At 44.7% G+C, this 19,572-nt stretch overlaps 1 protein-coding gene across 1 annotated transcript in view; it reads left to right on the plus strand.

Annotated features, from left to right (window-relative positions):
- Window positions 1-19,572, plus strand: part of POLA2 (DNA polymerase alpha 2, accessory subunit) — a 288,530-nt gene that overhangs the window by 100,032 nt on the left and 168,926 nt on the right. The window contains exons 7-8 of the mRNA XM_086938034.1: window positions 8,427-8,515; window positions 13,367-13,522. Of these exons, the coding sequence (XP_086794160.1) occupies window positions 8,427-8,515; window positions 13,367-13,522 (245 nt within the window). The remainder of the gene's footprint in view (window positions 1-8,426; window positions 8,516-13,366; window positions 13,523-19,572) is intronic.

Consider the following 19,572-nt stretch of genomic DNA (forward strand, 5'->3'; position numbering starts at 1 on the left):
CCCACTGGTACCATATACTAGGGCCTTACAGGGTTGTAAAAGTACTTTGGCAATTCGGTGTACCAATTCACATTTACAGTTTGAGGAAAAGCACACTGGTATGGGCCTGGTTAGCAGGACTCAGCACACTTTCAGATCAATAACCACAACATCTAGCAGCATAAAGTGGGCACTTATTAGCAGCCACCCACACAAGTAGCATTTAAACCTTTCTCAGGCCTGCTACTGCTGTACCTATGTGTGCAGTTTACTGACAATTTGACTTGACATTTAAAACCCTTTGCCAAGCCTTAAACTCCCTTTTTATTACACATTAGTCACCCCTAAGGTAGGTTCTAGGTAGCCCATAGGGCTATGTAAGTAAGGGCTGTGTACGTAAAAGGTAGAACACATACTACTAACTTTTACATGTCCTGGTAGTGACAAACCGCGTAACTTGTTTTTCACTCCTGTGAGGCCTACTCCGCTCACAGGTTAACATTGGAAATTCCTTAATAAACCTTTAAGCTGTATTTCCGGATTAGAAAGGAGTAGTTTCATCATGTTTTATATCTTTTGAATGGTAGTGATTAGTCCTCTTTACTGGTAAAGTTGGATTTAACTTACTATTTTAGAAATGCCACTTTTCAGTAGTGGCATTTCTCTGCTCTTACTTCTCCGTGTTCCTGCAGCCTGAGGTGGGTGACGGCTTCACTCTGTGCATTCCCTCTAGATAGCCACAAACACAGGTAGGTTGGTGTGTCTGAGCACTCATCTGCATTCTGATGATTTCCTGGGCAGGAAGGTGGGAGGAGCTGACACTTAGAACTGAATAGGCAGTGTCTTGTTCCAACACAAAGGGATCATATCCCATACTGATAGTTTTGAGCTAGCGCTGGGACAAAAGGACCTCTGTGCACTTCAAAGACCCTTCTTTGAAGTCACCCCCTCTTCAAATGCAAAACTGGGAATAAGTACCTGGTCTCTAACCCTACCAAGACCAGTACACTACTTGATCTGTGAAGAACCCTGCCAAGAAGGGCTGCTGTGCTGCTAAAAGGTCTGCCACTCTGCTGGACTGCTGCTCTGGAAGAACTGCTTTTCTGCTCTGATGTGCTGCCAGATGCCAGCTGCATGCTACCATCTGCCCTGCTGAGGAAAGGACTGAACCCATCTCACTTGACCCCAGAGTGAGTCCAAGGGTTAGCTGATTTGCCCCCTGTTCTGCAGTCTTGGGGCCATCAAAGACTTCGTACAACCCTGCAACAGCACCTGTTCTGGGACATCTGTGAGTCCGGCTTTGCCATGTAGTGCCAATCCAGTCCTGGACCCTTGGAATTGCCTTTTCCTGTTCTGACCCAGCAGAATCCACGCATCAACGACTTTGCGTCGATCAGAACCGATGCATCTCCTTCTACACCAACGCAATTGCTGCTCAACTACATCAGTTCAGCAGACTGCTCAGCTCGACAATGACACATCGTCTGATTCACCTAGGGCATGGGTACTCACAAACTTTCTCTCGGGAGCCAAATTTACAGTGTGGTTTGTGTCCGAGGGCCGCACCGGTGGGGGCGGGGTCAGTGGGGAAGGGGGTGGGGTCAGTGGGGAAGGGGGCGGGGCTAGAGCAACAAAAAAAACTGCAGCCAAGAGGTTGATCACAGGTCCCTGCAGCGGACGCCTTCGTCCACTGAGCCACCAGACCCAGCATACACACATCTCTCTCTCTGTCTCCCTCCCTCTCTTTCTCACTCTCCCTCACTCTCTCTCTCTCTCTCCCTCTGTCTCCCTCCCTCTGTCTCCCTCCCTCTGTCTCCCTCCCTCTGTCTCCCTCCCTCTGTCTCCCTCCCTCTGTCTCCCTCCCTCTGTCTCCCTCCCTCTGTCTCCCTCCCTCTGTCTCCCTCCCTCTGTCTCCCTCCCTCTGTCTCCCTCCCTCTGTCTCCCTCCCTCTGTCTCCCTCCCTCTGTCTCTCTCCCTCTGTCTCTCTCACTCTGTCTCTCTCACTCTGTCTCACTCTCTCTCTTTGGCTGGCTCACTCCCTCACTCTGTTTCCCTCTCGCTCACTCTGTTTCCCTCCCGCTCACTCTGTTTCCCTCTCGCTCACTCTGTTTCCCTCTCGCTCACTCTGTTTCCCTCTCGCTCACTCTGTTTCCCTCTCGCTCACTCTGTTTCCCTCTCGCTCACTCTGTTTCCCTCTCGCTCACTCTGTTTCCCTCTCGCTCACTCTGTTTCCCTCTCGCTCACTCTGTTTCCCTCTCGCTCACTCTGTTTCCCTCTCGCTCACTCTGTTTCCCTCTCGCTCACTCTGTTTCCCTCTCGCTCACTCTGTCCCTCTCGCTCACTCTGTGTCCCTCTCGCTCACTCTGTTTCCCTCTCGCTCACTCTGTTTCCCTCTCGCTCACTCTGTTTCCCTCTCGCTCACTCTGTTTCCCTCTCGCTCACTCTGTTTCCCTCTCGCTCACTCTGTGTCCCTCTCGCTCACTCTGTGTCCCTCTCGCTCACTCTGTGTCCCTCTCGCTCACTCTGTTTCCCTCTCGCTCACTCTGTTTCCCTCTCGCTCACTCTGTTTCCCTCTCGCTCACTCTGTGTCCCTCTCGCTCACTCTGTTTCCCTCTCGCTCACTCTGTTTCCCTCTCGCTCACTCTGTTTCCCTCTCGCTCACTCTGTTTCCCTCTCGCTCACTCTGTTTCCCTCTCGCTCACTCTGTTTCCCTCTCGCTCACTCTGTTTCCCTCTCGCTCACTCTGTTTCCCTCTCGCTCACTCTGTTTCCCTCTCGCTCACTCTGTTTCCCTCTCGCTCACTCTGTTTCCCTCTCGCTCACTCCTTCTCTCTCCCTCATTCCCTCTGTCTCCCTTGCTCTCCTTCCCTCTCCCTCTCTCTGAGGTCTCCCTCTCTCTGAGGCCTCCGTCTGTTTGCCTCCCTCTCTCTGCCTCCCTCCCTCCCTCCCTCTCCCTCCCTTTACCTCCCACTCCCTCCCTCCTTCTCCCTCTGCCTCCCTCTCCCCCTCCCTCTGTCTCCGTGCCTTTCCCTCCCTCAGTCTCCCTCCCTATACCTCTCACCCTTGCTCTCCCTCCCTATCCCTGCCTTTCCCTCCCTCCTTCTCGCTCTCCCTCCCTTTGACTCCCTCCCTCCGTCTGCCTCCCTTTCCCTTCCTCCCTCTCCTTCACTTCATATGGTCTTGGTACTCTGGGGTGCCTTGCAATATCCTTTTAATGCAAATCACAGGGTACTTTATTTCTTATAATATATGGTGACTCCATCACCCTTCCCACACACTGCTTAAAGTCCTTGGGTTGTTGCACTTTCATATGAAATCGATAGTATGTTTGCTGACCTGATGAATAAAAGTCAGACCTGTACCACAAAATTAAACACACCAAAGGGCAGTTAGACTTTTTTGCAAAAAGATATTGGAATCAGTTTAATACATGTCAGATTTTTTAAAAATGTTGTAGTGCAGAAGCAATATGCATGGACAGAAACAGAGATGATATATTTTTCCATCATTTCCTAATGCATGCATGCAAAAAAAATATATATATGTTGCCATAAATGTCTCCGTTCTACAGATCATCGTTCATTCAGAAAATGTGTGGTTTCGTTTTTGCATGTTTAAATTGCAGCTTTAATAATGCTCCATGTCCTCCCTTTCACCTTTGCCGCTGGCTCTGGCAGCAGGCGTGATGTCAGCTCAGCTGTAATAAGGCATTACAGTTGATCAGCTATGTCAGTTCTTTTTCACAGGCGACTAGAGAAGTCACAAGTCGCCTACCGTATGGAAATCAGAGACCCGCTTTAATAAAGGGATTCCAGTCTCTCCTATATTTTAAACGCCCTTTTAATGTTATACTAATGTTGGACAAAATGAGCGTGCGCATTAAAATCCACCCCCTGCCCCTCCCATCTTCCCCCTGAAATCTGCTCATCATAAATAAAGTGCAGGTTCTGAAATACGGCTGGCGAGTTATTATTCAACATTAAATGTGCTCGTCAAAATGCTGCCTGATGGGATCGGAAAGTGGGCCTTGTCACAAAGATAGCACCAAGTAGAACCACTGACCTTTTGCAGGAATACACTCACTTCTTTGTAGGGTACTGCAGTGGGTCTACATTAGCCAGTGCACAGAGGGTGCACAACTTCAGCCAATGGTGAGTGGGGTTGCGTTACAGCTGGCAGGCTGAGGTACTTCAATTTGTATGAGAGAAAATGTATTTGCGTACCTAAACCCCGATTTTGTGGGTTATAGACGTGGCTGATCGCTAGTCAAAAAGGTTACTTTGCTTGTAAGCTGAATTTAAATGCTAAAACATCCTTAACTATCAGATTAGGCAAGCACTAGTTAACGAACTGGTGGTTGAGTATAATGCAAAAATACCCAAGGGCAACAACAGTACCTTCTCGCTCCAACAGATGTTTCAACAACTGCTCTTATTTTTCAGGAGTAAGGTTCAGAGCTTCATCTCTGCGAACAGCTCTCCCCGAGAATTAAATAGGAATGAATTGTAATTACACCAAACGCAAAGGGCGAGCTGTCCCCATAGACAGCCATCCATCACATCGCAGATTCTCCCAGGGACACAGAGGTCAAACATTGGTCACGGGCCTTACTCTGTCCCAGGTGGGACAGTGGCACCACATTACTGAAAATGCTGAAATAGCATTGGGCAGGGTCGGTTTTAGCGTTAGTAGCCTCCCATTGCGAGAGCCTTTGTTGCCCCCCTTCCCGCCTTCTCTAAGGATGCCTTCACTATTTCCTTTCAGTGCTTCCCCTCATTTCTTTATAGCCGCCCTCTCGGAATGAATTGTTATTATTACGATGCCCATTCTAATGTAGGGTCACAGAGCGCTTTACATAAAACGCAAATTATTCAGAGTCAATGAATCCTACAAGAGAGTAAATCCTTCTCCCTCCCTTTCCCTCCCACTTGCTCTCCCTCCGTGTCTGCCTCCCTTTCTCTCCCGCGCCCCCTCCCCCTCTCCTCACCCTTGCTGTGTGTGCCCAGTCTGTGACAGCTTCCAGGCGCAGGCCCACACACACACAGCCGCACCCGAGCTCTTGACAGATCTTTAATAGACCATTAACATGCTAATTAGGCCTTGATCACCTCTCAGCGCCCCTGCAGCCCCACTCGGACTACGGCGGGAATCGCCCGTCCCCCACAGAGCAGCAGAGTTGCTGAGTGGCGCTCTGGTTGCAGACACACTTAAAAAAAAAAAAAACTCGGGTACGATATTTACAATGTCCGCGGGCCGCCAGGGAAGGCTTGCCGGGCCGTACTATGAGTACCCCTGACCTAGGGGTTTGTCGACGAGACTTCACAGACTGTGCGGATCAAAACCGACACGTCGCGTACATCCAAGAGATCAACGAAGAGGCATCGCCTCCTCTGCTCCTTCCATCCAGACCTCGGTGTCGACGATTCATCCATCCATGGTTCTTTTTCAGCGAGGCCTGCATGAGTACTGTAGCCGCCCTGCCGTTCATCGCGTTCAGCCTGAACTTTGGATTTACCCCGGTCTAGCGTTAACCGATGTTCCCTTTGGTGCTTTATGATTCTAAGCACTATAATTTGTTTAATCTTTAAAAATTCATAACTCCGTTTCTACTTATTGAATGCTTGGCATTTTGGTCTTGTACTGCTCATAAAATTATCTATTTTACTAACACTGTGTAGTGTAGTTTTGTGGTGTTCTCATTTTGTTACTGTGTGTGTGTGTGTTGCACAAATACCTTACACATTGCCTCTTTGTATAAGCCTGACTGCTCTGTACCAAGCTACCACAGGGTGAGTACAGGTTACAGTGTGTATCTAGCTTACCCAGACTAGGATTCTGGTCCCTACTCTGTTAACAAGAGACCCAATTTCTAAATGTTCTTTAGTGAAATTCCATAGCTTTGATATAGCACAGACAATAGTACAAAACACCTTTATTAAACCTAAGATTTAATGAAGACTCCTGTAAAGGCTAATGCTGGGGTGTCCAACCTTTTCTGTAGTGAGCTACTTCTGGTCATTGAAACCCACCTTGAGCTACCACCTAAAATAAGGGTGCTTGATAAGGGTACATAAGGTACAAATTACAATCAGTTCCCGTTGAGTATCCTAGTCCTACTCCAGGATATTACGTTCATGCACCACTAGCTCCACAGCAAATGTTAACTTGTGGAGACCCGAAGAATACATTTTATCAGTAGTTTGAATCAACTGCAATAAATGAGACTGCTCTCATTTTGAGAGTTATGACCCGAATGACCATTAGCATAAATACATTTTGTGAGGCCCATGCAAATTTCATGGGTAGCTACAAGTAAGCATAGCTCTGCAGTGATCATCCTCAATAATGGCACACAAATTAATTCACAAAGAGATTGCTTTAAGAAGCCAGGGAGGAGGGAAAGAATGGAAGAGAAAAGGAGAGGGAAAAATACAAAAGGAGAAGACGGGGAAAAAAAAGAAATTTGAGGAAGAAAGGAGTGTAGAAAGGAAACAAAAGACAATGAAAGGACACATGTAAGTAGAGGAAGAAAGAAATGAAGAGACTGAGAGCCAGTGAAAGAAAAAGTATACAAAAAGATAAAAGCAGAGAGAAAGCCAGGGATAGAGATAAAGGTTAGGAGAGATGTTGAGTATGGGAAGGAGAAAGACAAAGTGAGAACAAGAAAGAAAAAAGAGAGGAAGAAGGATGAAGACAATAGAAGCAGAAACAAAAAAGGGAGAATAAGACAAAATACATGAGAAGGCAAAACAAGGAGAAGTAATAAAGAAAAAGAAAGGAAGAAAAAGAAATGGAAGCTAAGCAAAGGAGAAAGAAGGAATAAAGGAAAAGAAAACAAGTGAAAGTAGAAGAGAACAGATAAAGAAGGTGGTAGGAAAAGATAGGAGCAAGGAAAGAGCAAGTCAGAAGCAAGGGCAAAAGAAAAGGAGAGCAAGTGAAGTACAAGTCGAGAAGGAAAGAGGAAGAAAAAGATAAGTCCTATAAAGACGAGAAAGAAAGAAGATAAAGAAAAAAGAAAAGACCAGGAAAGCAAAAGCAAATTGTGAAAGAAAGAGAAAAACAGGAAAGGAGAGAATGGATTGGGGGACTGAAAGAGAGCAAGAAAAACGAGTAACAGAAACAGAATAGAGAGAAAGCAGAGAAAAGGGAAAGAAGTAGAGGAAGAAAGGAGAAAGGAAACAAGTGAGGCACAGTGGGGCATAAGCCTGTCATTGCATTTGGGCAGCTGCATATTGTCAAACCAGCTGATGGCTAATTAATGTGTATGAGCTACTCAGAGGCAACCTGAGAGCCACTGGTAGCTCGAGATTGACCTTTCTGGAAACCCCTTGATTAATAAAACTAGTAAATATGTGAGAAATTGAAATTGACAGGTTAATCCTTATGTGTTGCTTTGCTTTGTCTCCAGTTTTGTCTGCTAAAATTGAGGACCTCGGCTGTACCTTGAAGGATCATTTCCTTTTTTTTTTTTTTTTTTTTTTTTATTTTGGCAAGCATGTCATACCAGAAAAAACAGCATTATATCAATACAAATTTTGGAGTGATTTCAGGGAGAAGTTAAGTATACCGATTATGCAAAGTAAAACATCATATTCCTACACATGATAGCACATCAGCCTAACAAAAAAGAATACTAATGCAGAATATATACAATATATAAGAAATCAGTAGTAAACCAAAAGCATTCAATCTGCAAAGCACAAAGACCCTAGCCATTCATCTTATTTCCTAAAAAAGGGTTATACAAAATTAGTCCATATCTTTTCCATTCTTTCTGCTGCTTTTTGGCTGTTATTCTTAGCAAGAGCTTTTTCCATAGAGTATATTTCATGGATTAAGGTTAACCATTCTGTCCTACATGGTGGGTTTGGTGAAATCCATGCTCTAGCAACCACCAATCTAGCACAAGACAGTGCTATGTTTAGCCAGCCGGAATGATTGTTACTTCTCGTATTTAAAGCAAGTAATACCGTAGGTGCCGTGAGTGGTTGGTAAATTAATTGTTTTTGAATTAGAAAATGTTCTATTTCTTGCCAGAATGAAGATAAAGAAAAAAGAAAAGACCAGGAAAGCAAAAGCAAATTGTGAAAGAAAGAGAAAAACAGGAAAGGAGAGAATGGATTGGGGGACTGAAAGAGAGCAAGAAAAACGAGTAACAGAAACAGAATAGAGAGAAAGCAGAGAAAAGGGAAAGAAGTAGAGGAAGAAAGGAGAAAGGAAACAAGTGAGGCACAGTGGGGCATAAGCCTGTCATTGCATTTGGGCAGCTGCATATTGTCAAACCAGCTGATGGCTAATTATTGTGTATGAGCTACTCCGAGGCAACCTGAGAGCCACTGGTAGCTCGAGATTGACCTTTTGGAAACCCCTTGATTAATAAAACTAGTAAATATGTGAGAAATTGAAATTGACAGGTTAATCCTTATGTGTTATTTGCTTTGTCTCCAGTTTTGTCTGCTAAAATTGAGGACCTCGGCTGTACCTTGAAGGATCATTTCCACATTGAAGAGTTCTCCGCAGTATCCATGCCTGCCCAGGTGAGAATGCTCATCATTGTTTGCGTCTAGTGTTTACCTCGCTCTTTCCCCAGTGCTTGCAGAAACCATCATTGCCAGCGAGATCTGTGAATATGACCTTGTTGCTTATATAATGCAACATCAAATTAAAGTCACATGTAGAGTCGCTCGGTTGACTGCTCAGTCCATTGATTCAGGATGGATTGTTCCAAGAGTGAGCATTACCCCCTGGCTCCATGTTCATCCAGTTCTCTTGTCTCGGGCAGAGAGGGAATTATGATCTTTCTAATAGTATATGGTGACCTCTGCCTATTCAGTACCTGGATAGTTTGAGGCCATATGTCCTTCCTCTCTATAGCATTCAGTCCTCGGTCTTTCACGTTGCCTCACTCTCCACAAACAACCTGAACTGTTGCTTTTTTCATAAGCATGTTGTAGGAAGGTAGAATCTGACTTCATGGTTACCCCCACTTTTTGCTGGCTTTTGACGAGTCTGACTGGGATCCTGCTAATCAGGATCCCAGTCTTTCTGTTTTCTCCCTAAATTGTTTGTGTTATGTACTTGGATACACTCCAGATTTGATACTGGGGTACCCTTGTCAGTCCCTAGTATATGGTACACATGTACCCAGGGCATAGGTACCCCAGAGGCCTCCCATGGGCAGAAGCATGTATTATGCCACCCATAAGAGTCATGCAAAATGGAACTACAGTCCTGCCATTGCAGCCTGTGTACGCTGGTGCTTGCACCACTTACTTTAGATATAGGTTTCCTATAGCTATAGGTCACTACACTTAATACGTGCAAGTCACCACTATAGCAGGCCTTGACAATCCTGAAGGCAGGGTGCTGGGATTTACATGAGGGGGTGCCCCTGCATGAGCAGAGCTCCTCTCCACCCTTTGGAGACCATTCTCCCGGGTTGTCTGTGACACAGCCAGATATATAGGTAGAGGTGCATTATATCCTCGCGGAAAATGCTATCTCGAAAACGGCTGAAACGAAACATGTAGAGTTTGGTATCATACATCTTCGAATCATACCTCTACACTGGTAACCGGTGTGGGAGGTATGATTCCATCCTTCTGAAGCCAGCTTTGTGGGGTCACTGGTCTATCCGGTACCAGCTTTCTCGACCCAGGCAGCACAAAATGGTTGCACCGACCAGAGACATATTTCTGCCCTCCTGCTGCTGAGCCAAGCTCGAGCAGGGAAAGGCAGGACAATAGGCATCCTGTCACAGGGAAGTGTGACCACCTCCCTGACAGGATTTAGTGTATTGAGGCTGGGTGAGGGCTCTTCCAAAGTGCCTGAAAGTCTGCCTCTGGGGCACACTTGGTATCCCTGTGCATAGTCCAGTGATTCTACACTCTCTAGACATTGTCTTGACTCGAGTCGTGGTTCTTATTCCACTAATATTAGTATATGGTTTAGTCTCCCCCTGGAGCTCACTGTGTATTAGTGCTACTTAAGATTGTTTCTGTGCTACAGTATTGTGTGCTTTGTGTTTATCTGTGTGTAGCAGATACTGTGAGGTATTTAACTTGTTATAGTAATAAATATATATTCTTATAACTAATGTGTGGTGTTCCTTTCATTTAACCAATAGAATAAGTTTGCATTCTGGTAAAACAAGCTGCCTAACATTCTTTCAAGACTAAGCCTGAAGGCTGCTCTCCACGGTTACCACTTGGATAGATTTCTAAGGTTATCTTTGACCTCTTAAATCACCCTAAGGGTTGTTTGGACTGGTGCAAGGTGCCCACTTTAATTAGTGGACAGCACATGTTCACAAATGATTTTTTTTTAATGCAAATGTGTGCTTTATCCTATACATGGGTGCAGTTATGAAGTCGCTGAAAATAACATTGTTAAAGGCTTGGGTTATAATAAAATAACTTTCCTTCTACCTGGATTGCCAGTTTTGTGTCAATTATAATTGTGGTTTGTGTGAATTGGCAGGTGAACAATTGTGCATGTTATTATCTGTTTGCTGTGTGTCATTGTCATCTATAGCTTTCAAGCCAGAAGCCTTAAAAAGAGGTAAAATGTTGTCTTTTGACATGCAGCTTGATTTGGGTTCATCCCAGCAAGATCTGCTTGTGAAGTGGACTGACACTCCCAACAGCATCTCTATAATGTAGGATATAAGGCAAGCCACAAGTATACATCAATTCAGGATGGTTTAGCTGCCCCATAGCTATTTCCAATATGAGGTTGTGTGGAGCTCTGTGCCATTAGATAAAGAGGATCACAGCAGCCAGCATTGGCCAAATCACTTGCAAGAAATAATTTACCTGTAACTGCAGTTCTCCAGCAATGGCATCTTTCATAGATTCACATGCTTGAATATTTCCTTTGGTTGGCTGAGAATCACTGGTATGTTTTTTACAACCGTAAATGCTGCTAAAATGGCCATAGGTCCAACAACAATTCTTATTTATAGTACGTCATCTCATCTGAAACCACCCAACCTTCAGCAATAAGGTACATTTTTTTGAGCGCTCCACTTCCCCTACATGTCTCCATAACTTAGACTTTATTGCAAATGTGAAGGATATGGAGCTTTAGGTAGTGAACATCTGAAAAGTGAGGAGAGAGAACTGTGTGCAAATCTATGAAGAACAGGAGCTACAAGTAACTAATTTAGTCTCCAGTATTGGTGTTTTCAGTGATTCACACACTGCTTATCATTCTGCAGACATGTCCAGCTTCTCAAACTCGAGTGGTCAGGAACCAGGCTGTTGGACTGAGCGACGTCAAGTCGTGGTGTAGGATCCGGTTGTTGTTTCTGCTGAGAAGCACTAAATGAATATTCAGTGGTAATGGCTGGTACTAGGACTAACTAATCAGGTTGGTGTACTAGGATTGCTATGGCCACAAGAGTCAGCGAACATTTTTCCATTTTGGTATTTATCAGCACCCTGTAAATGAGGGGAAAGAGTAGAAAGGCATAGGTGAAGATGTTCAGCTATGTCCTTGAGAAGGAATTGTCCCTGCAGCACTTCTGTGCTGCCTATACTATCTGCTTGTATAGTACAGGCATTTATTGTTCTGACAGGTGGTTAATAGGTCCATTATTGGATAGCCCCACTTCTTCAAGATTTGTTGTAGCTGCTCGATTGAGCTCTCCTTCATGGCTATCCGGTACAGCAGTGGGGAGCGCCTGCCTGCTCAATCTATACCCGTGGCAGGTGTTTCACAAAGATGTCTACTTGATTTGCAATAGACTAGTCCCATACACTTTGGGCCTCCTCTGATAAGATGTGAGACTTCGCACCTCCCAGTTTTGCTATGTAGTACATGGAGGTTGTATTATCGGTTCGGAACAGCATGTTTTGGCTTGCCCGTCATGGTAGGAACACATGCAGGCCCAATCCAATGACCTATATCTCCAAGATTTTTATGTGAATAGATTTCTCTTCCTTGGACTACCTACCACTTGTTGATAGTCCTTGCAAGTGAGCTCTCTAACCTTCCAGAGAGGCATCTGCTGTTAAAACGATCCTGTCTTCCTCAGGTTGGAAGCCGAGGCTTGCTTAGTGGTGTCTAAAACATCCACCATAGTGGAGCCTGCTTGAGATGATACTTTCACCACGCTGTTCCATGAACTACACAACTGCTACCACTAGACCTCTAGCACCGGCTGGATGGGCTACATCAGTAGTCTACTAAAGGTAATGAGGCCCATGCAAACCTACTTCAGACACATTAGTGACTTGTTTGTGGCTAATTTACTAAGCTGTGAGACATGTTGTTGGAAAGTTTGAAAACCTTTGCACTCTTGAGTTTCAGTACCAGCCGATTAAACAAATAAAATAATAATAATTACAAAAAAAGAGAACAGCAACAAAGCATGGAAGTGGGTGATGTCATCTTGGTGAATCTGTCTGCTGAGCAGTTTTCTCCCCTTGTGTAGACAATAGTCCCTTAACTCTTCAACCTGGTGCTCACCCTCCTCCTCTGGCTGCTATTCTGGACCTTCATCTTCTTCAGTGTCCTAATCTGTGTCCTGCTGGACTTCCTTGCCCATATCCAGCATAATGGGACGTACATAGTGTGGCGTTGTAGGTGGTGCACATGGTTCCTATGGGTGTGCCATGGATGGTTGAGGCAGCTGTGGGTTATGCAGCATAAGAGGAGGTTACTGAGATAGAACCTGCAGAAATTGCTGTGGATGAGGGATTAGCTTCTGGAAAGTCTTCATCATTTAATGCAGAATTCATGCAATCATTCGTCATTCCTTAAATTTTTTTAAAGAGAGCAACAAAATACTATGTGCAGCAGCAGATAGCCCTTGCCACGAAATCATTTATTAACCATACACAGTTAAAATGTATCTAAGCAATGTCTAAATTGGGTAATGTAGCTAGTGTATTCTCAAGAATAAAGTACCTGGGTATAGCCTTTCACCTTCCAGCTCTCTGCTGGTCTGAAATACAAGTTAATTTATAATCAATGCAATATTTTAGCAATTTTCAAGTTCTATCTCAATATAGGACTCGTCTATACATTAGAAATATTCACCACCCTTAGTACATGCATTGCAAATACCAATATGCTAAATCATGCAGAGCTAACGGGTAAATACTAGAAAAAAAGCTCAGTCAAATTCTAAAACCCTCTCTTAGCCATCTTAATATATTTGAACTATCCTGATCTTGTTAATCCTATGCGCTTTGAAACCACTGTCAATGTTGCTGTATGTTGGAGTGAGCTTGTCGAGTGCATGCAGTTTATTCCTAGGAGTCACCCGATAACACTAAAGAAGGCCAAAGAACTATAGTGTGATATTGTTTGCTGTCCATAATATGTCCAAGTTTCATTCTGCGAAGCTTCAGCTAAGATACCTCTCCCTGTTTGCTCCACAGGAACCGGTCACGCTGCTGGGACAGATCGGCTGCGACAGCAATGGAAAGCTGAATGCCAAGTCTGTAGTCTTGGAGGGGGACCAGGAACACTCTTCAGGCATGCAGGTGCCAGTAGACCTGTCTGAGCTGAAGGAGTTCTCCCTGTTCCCGGGCCAGGTGAGACACTCCTTGGGGCTGGGACAATGAACTGTAACTGAATCATCCATAGTGGAATGCCGGAATATGCCTCTGTCTCTTATGTTTGAATTTCTAATTTCCTGAAACAAATCTAAACAGAACTTTGTTATATTGAGTGAGCCAGCCTTGTATTTCTTTTTTTATATATTTAGAAACTTTTAGAATGACCTCTGCCTTCCTGCATATTAATATAAAACAGCAACATATATTCCAATCTTAGTTTGACAATGGTGGCCCTTTACGGCTTCATCAATCACACATGACCTGGCTTGGCAGTTCAGGCTAGACTCTTCCTATTGGATCAGGGCCAAGATTGATTTGCATATGGCTGGGTTTAATCTGAGGTGACAAAGTGGGCAAAAGACCAGTGGGTTCGAAGGCTGCCGGAGCGATTGCCAGTGGTTAGCATTCCTCCCATCACCTTTTGTGTAAGCCATACTAGGAGAGATGCTGCAGTGCCTTTTCTGTGTTTTTGTGAGAACATAGTAGTTTGAGCTCTTCCAAACAAAAAGGTACTGTTTCTATGCTTTAACTGGAAATCCTTTTTGGCAGAGTGTTTCTTCCACATAGACTCTGTCTGGGCAAGATAGTGATTTTTCTGGGAGAGGGGAAACGTTTTCCTTCAAAATACTCTCTTGGTCTAATGCCTTTGCTGATGTGTGAGAATGTTTCTCCTTTTATAGATTTCATTCTTGAGAAATGAAGGTGCAGAGACTGTCATTTTTGTAAGAGGGTAAGCTATCTTCAGCAGCAGGAATTGAGACCACAAAGGACATTTTTCCTCATCAGGGTTTCACCAGTTCCCTAATGCGTCTCCAGTCTCCTCTAGGAAAGATTAAAGAATACATCTTTCGGCCCAGAGTCACAAACTTAAGTCAGTGATATGCCCATTCATGTTGACGAAGCTTTAGAGAACGTTAAAGCAAAAACTAAGATGGCCCATCCTTCACCTCAATACACAATATTATAGGCTACTCTCTTTATGGCTTGAGATCAGACTGCAGTCTGTCTTCATTGCAGCCACCTTACCTGCAATAAAACCTGCATTCGACTTCCTGTTAGGAATACACAATTATGTAATGTACACCAATTGATTTAAACCTATTCAAGCAACAGGAAAGAATCCTGCTACTTCAAATCGCTAGACATTGAAAAATGACACTTTGTTTTCTATCCATGCTGACATTTTTGCCACATCCTGATGGCGTGGAGGTTTACACTTTCACAAAAGACTAGAAAGCTAACCCACACAGACCAGTATGTGCTCGAAATGGTTCTATCAGCGTACACCTTGGAGTTTTATAAAAGGAGAATAAATCCTCAAGCACCAGACTGGCCCCAACCCAACTCAGCACGTACCCGCCGAAAAGGAAGACAAAATCTGGTTTGTCATGCTCAAAAGAGCAATAGAATGTCTATAAAAACCAGCTACGTAATCCTGCCAAAGTTCAGAAAGTACAAAAGGTTTTGTATTAACGGCCATCATTCTCAGATCCGAGAGTTACCAGTTGGACCTCAATCTGCACCAACAGTATTTACCATGCTTCGCGCCAGTGGCTGGCCATCCGTTAAGGACTGTTTCGTACAGCGAGGTTTCTTTCACACAGAGGCTACCTGTTAAATTCTCCTTTGTATGCTTTGTCTAGCTATGCAGATAGACTCTACTCGAGGGCGTTGCTGTGCCTGCTACAAACAGTACAAGAATCTGGAATGATAAACTCCTTCACCTTTGAATGTGTGTCTACATTACACCAGACCTCCAAGCACTTCACGGGCTACCTGTGGGCTGGTGTTCCCCCTTTAAGGCACTCTGCAATGCACCTAGCACTAATCGTAGCACTGGGTGAACTTTCATTGACGAAAAGCTGCTTAGACAATCAAAACATAATCCTTAAATCTTGACTTGAAGCCCAGTTTTCAGTCCCTCCATTCAAGAAGGCACACATCTGTGGCCCTCCTTCCTCTTACAGTCAGCAAAATTGCAAAACTCCCAGAGAAGGCAAACCTCGAAGGCCACTGGAATTCAGGAAATCAATTTAAACCTGGCTCTTCCCATCAAATTATGAATTGTACGGACAAAGAGATGGAACAATTCACCAGCACCAGAAGGGTATGGATGCACTAGAATTGGAGCCAAATCGGTCCAAAGGAAGGTAGCCATGTCTGCATGCACAGGTATCACTCACTGTTCTTTACTGTGCTCTACAAATAATCGCAGCGGCAGGTACATAGAAGCTACTAACCACATACACCATACTTACATTACTGCATCATTCCAACCGCTTACTGCAACACCTTAATGATTTACGCATCCTATTGTTCATGCCTTTTAAAAAATAATAATAATACCAGCATTTGCAAAGTGCGCAGTTACCTCAGGCGCGAGGTGTCCCGGCGCTCGGGCCGGCGGGAAAATTACGCGAGCTATTGCCCAGAGTCACAAGGTGCTGGGCTAACCTTGCGCCGGGCATCGAACCGTGAGCCCTTGTGTTCCTTAGTCAGCCGCCCTAGCTGCTGCACCACACCTCTTCCCTCTTCCAAATCACTACATGCCCATGTTAGGCAACATAAAAGAGTAAGAGTGTAACTCTGGTCATCACCCACAACACTCACACTTCAAGTTCAGGTCACACTACAAACTCACGCCCTTCCAGCCAAGCACAACCTACGAAGTAGTGAGCTGCTCTTATGTCAAAGTACTTGGTCCCCTCTTCGGGGGACATGAAACCCTATATAAAGTCAACTGCTATACAAAACAGTTGGATGTTTCATTTTGGGAGGATTTGTTTCTGAAAGGCTTGTCCATCCAAGCAGTCCAGAAATCCACAATTGCTACTTGGACTTTGAAACCAAAGCTTCGACCAACACTGGAAAAGTCATCTTTAAGGTCAGCACAAGATCTGAGCTCAGGCCTGGGGATAGGAAGGCGGGAGGGGGGGGGATAACCGCAGGACAGGGGAAGGTTTACCTGTCACAGAAATAAATGTCACAACTTCATAATTCAGTCGCAAGCGGGTTAGTTCAGTCCGATTTCTTCCAGGGCCCTCTTTTCTTGCATCTTTCTCTGCGGTCTGCAAGTGAAACTGATTGAAAAACTCCCTTGACAGTTGACACTGACAGATGAGCACTGCCACAGGATGAGACACTAGGCTTTGCTTTACAAAGCCATTCATCATTCGCACCACAGACCTTTCCTTAGAGGGCTGGGGTGCTCTTCACAGTCAATTAACTATATGGTCCACTCAAGAAAAGTCTCAATAGTTATGTGTTGTAAAGGAAAGATGATTCCACGATCAGGTAAGTGAAGCAAAGGATTTAATGCAGCACAGATATTGGTAGGTCAGCCCCTCGTCCAACCAGAGCTCCAACTGCCAACAGGGCGAAGGAGAACTCCAGAACTAAGAACACAGAGAGAGAGATCTAGAGTGCTAGCCCAAGGAAGAAGCAAAGCACTGTACAACATATCTCCCCCCTTTGCAAGGAAAGATAACACAGGAAAAGAAAAGAAAACACTAATGTACATAGTCATTCAAATACATCGGTGGGCGACGGGAGCGAGAGCTCCTCAATCTGACATCAACCAAAGAAGAGGAAGGAGAGGCAGGAGCACAGGGGACAGAAATAGGAACAAGAGATAGGAGCAGAATCAACCAAAGAACCACTATGATGTGTGCGTAAAGATGTGGAGGCATCTCCACCACCCACCTCCCCCCGTCCAGTTGGCAAGGGGATGGGAGAAGGACGGCCAGAAGACAGCAAATAACCATTACAACCATCAACTCCAGTAGCAAACAGGTCATCAGAAGAAGAATCTTTACATTTTTGGTAGAGCGCCACCCTCCGATAGTTCCAACTTTCACCATTGGCTAAGACAATGAAATGTGGAAAGACCTTCTTGACTCTGTAGGGACCCCTAAACTTGCTAAGACCTTTGGCAAGCCTCCCCGGCTTAACTTTAACAAGGTCACCAACAGAGATGGGCAAGCTGGTACTGTTACAAATTAAAGGCACTTCACCACAAGAGCCCTTCAACCAAGCAGGGATTAATTTGGTTTTTGGTGTGCGTCCACGCATTAGTTCAAAGGGAGACTTTTCACCACTCTTATGCGGAGTGGAGATGTAAGCCCAGACCAGTTCCTGGACACGTTCATCAGAAAAGCAACCGGTCTCAACAAACATCTGAATCACACCCTTTACAAGGCGATTCACTCTTTCACAAAGGCCATTGCCCTGTGGGTTGTAAAGACTAGTCTTCTGATGCCTGATGCCACATTCATTTACAAAAGAAGTCATTTTCGAGGATGTGAGTTGAGTCCCATTATCTGAAATGAGGACAGATGGGTAACCTTCATTAATAAAAATGCTCTTCAAAAACTTAATGGTGGTGTCAGTGTTGATCTCTTTTACAAATTGTACACAAAGCCATTTCGAAAAACAATCGATTAAGACAATTGCAAAACGGTGATCAGTAGGTAATTCACTCATGGGGCCTATGAAGTCTATGCAGACACTGTGCCAGGGGACATTCTCAAAAACAATCTTATGTGTAGACTGAGAGCCCAAAACTTTCAGACGCTTCTCGCCTTCTTTGCAGAAGCTACACTTCAACACACAATCCACCGCATCATTATCAATAGAGGGCCACCAAAAGTTCTGTTTGACACGACGTTGAGTGAGACTCTGACCCAAATGTCCCTCATGGGCTAAGTCAAGGATCCTTCTTCTTAAGAGGCCAGGAGGGACAAAGCGATCACCTCGCATCAACACATCTTTACCCTCTAAAGAAAGTTCATCCAAGATTTTCAGGAAGGGTCTGACTAAAGGACTAACGGTACTTTCCCTTCTTGTTCCTTTAGAAACAAGATTGATAACAGCCTTTAAAGTCAGATCTTCCTCCATGCCTTTGGACCACTCATCACGAGAGAATGAACCACCCCCCACCAACAAAACATCCTCAATCACAGCAACAGCAAGGTCATCACACGTGATCTCAGAACCACAACAAGTGGAAGGAATGGGAAGCCTAGACAGACAATCCGCCTGGATATTCTTCCACCCGTGAACAAATTCGATCTCACACTGATAATCTTGTAAGCGAGAGGCTAATCTCGCCAATCTTGGAGAACCCTTTCCGGCCCCACCAGGCGCTAGGACATTTAAAAGGGGTTTGTGGTCTGTACGCAAAACGAACTTGTAACCCCACAAGTAGGTCCGAAAGTAACTTGTGCCCCAGACCGCAGCAAGGGCTTCACGCTCCATAACAGAGTAGTGAGACTCAGAGGTAGATAGAGGCCTAGATGCGAAGGCTATGGTTTTTTCAATACTCCCATGCTTTTGTAAGAGGACCGCACCAAGGCCAACAGCACTGGCGTCAACCATAAGGATGGAGGACCGAGCAGTGTCAAAAGGGGTGAGGACATTAGCAGATTTAAGTTCCCCTTTAATTAGCTTAAAGCAGGACTCATGCTCAGTAGTCCAACAAAATTTTACACCTTTTTTTTAGCAAGGATCTCAGGGAAGCAGTCTTAGACGAAAAATCCCTTACAAATTTCGAGTAAAACTCGATCAAGCCCATAAAGGACCGAAGTTGATCCTTATCAACGGGGGAAGGTGCTAGCTCAATGGCCTCAAGTAAGTTTTTCTTTGGTCTAATGCCTTCTTCAGACAAACAAAAACCTAAATACTCTATCTCCTTCAACAAAAAGGCACACTTCTCTTTTCTTAACGTCAAACCAGCCTTATCCACTCTAACTAACACATCTTGTAAGATTTTATTGTGTTCTTGTAGAGAATCACCATATATCAAGATATCGTCTTGAAAATACAGCACCTTATCAAGACCTTTAAAAACCTCAGAGACAAGTCTCTGGAAAACGCTAGCGGCTGAGACTAGCCCAAAGGGTAGCCTAGTGAATTGGAATGTTCCCTCGCTAGTGATAAAAGCAGTTAAGTGCTTTGAGCTGTCATCTAGGCAAATTTGATGGTACGCATGTTTAAGGTCCAACTTACTGAAGCACCGATACCAATTC

The sequence above is a fragment of the Lissotriton vulgaris genome, chromosome 9 (genome assembly GCF_964263255.1).
Source record: "Lissotriton vulgaris chromosome 9, aLisVul1.2, whole genome shotgun sequence".
In the NCBI taxonomy this organism is placed as follows: Eukaryota; Metazoa; Chordata; class Amphibia; order Caudata; family Salamandridae; genus Lissotriton; species Lissotriton vulgaris.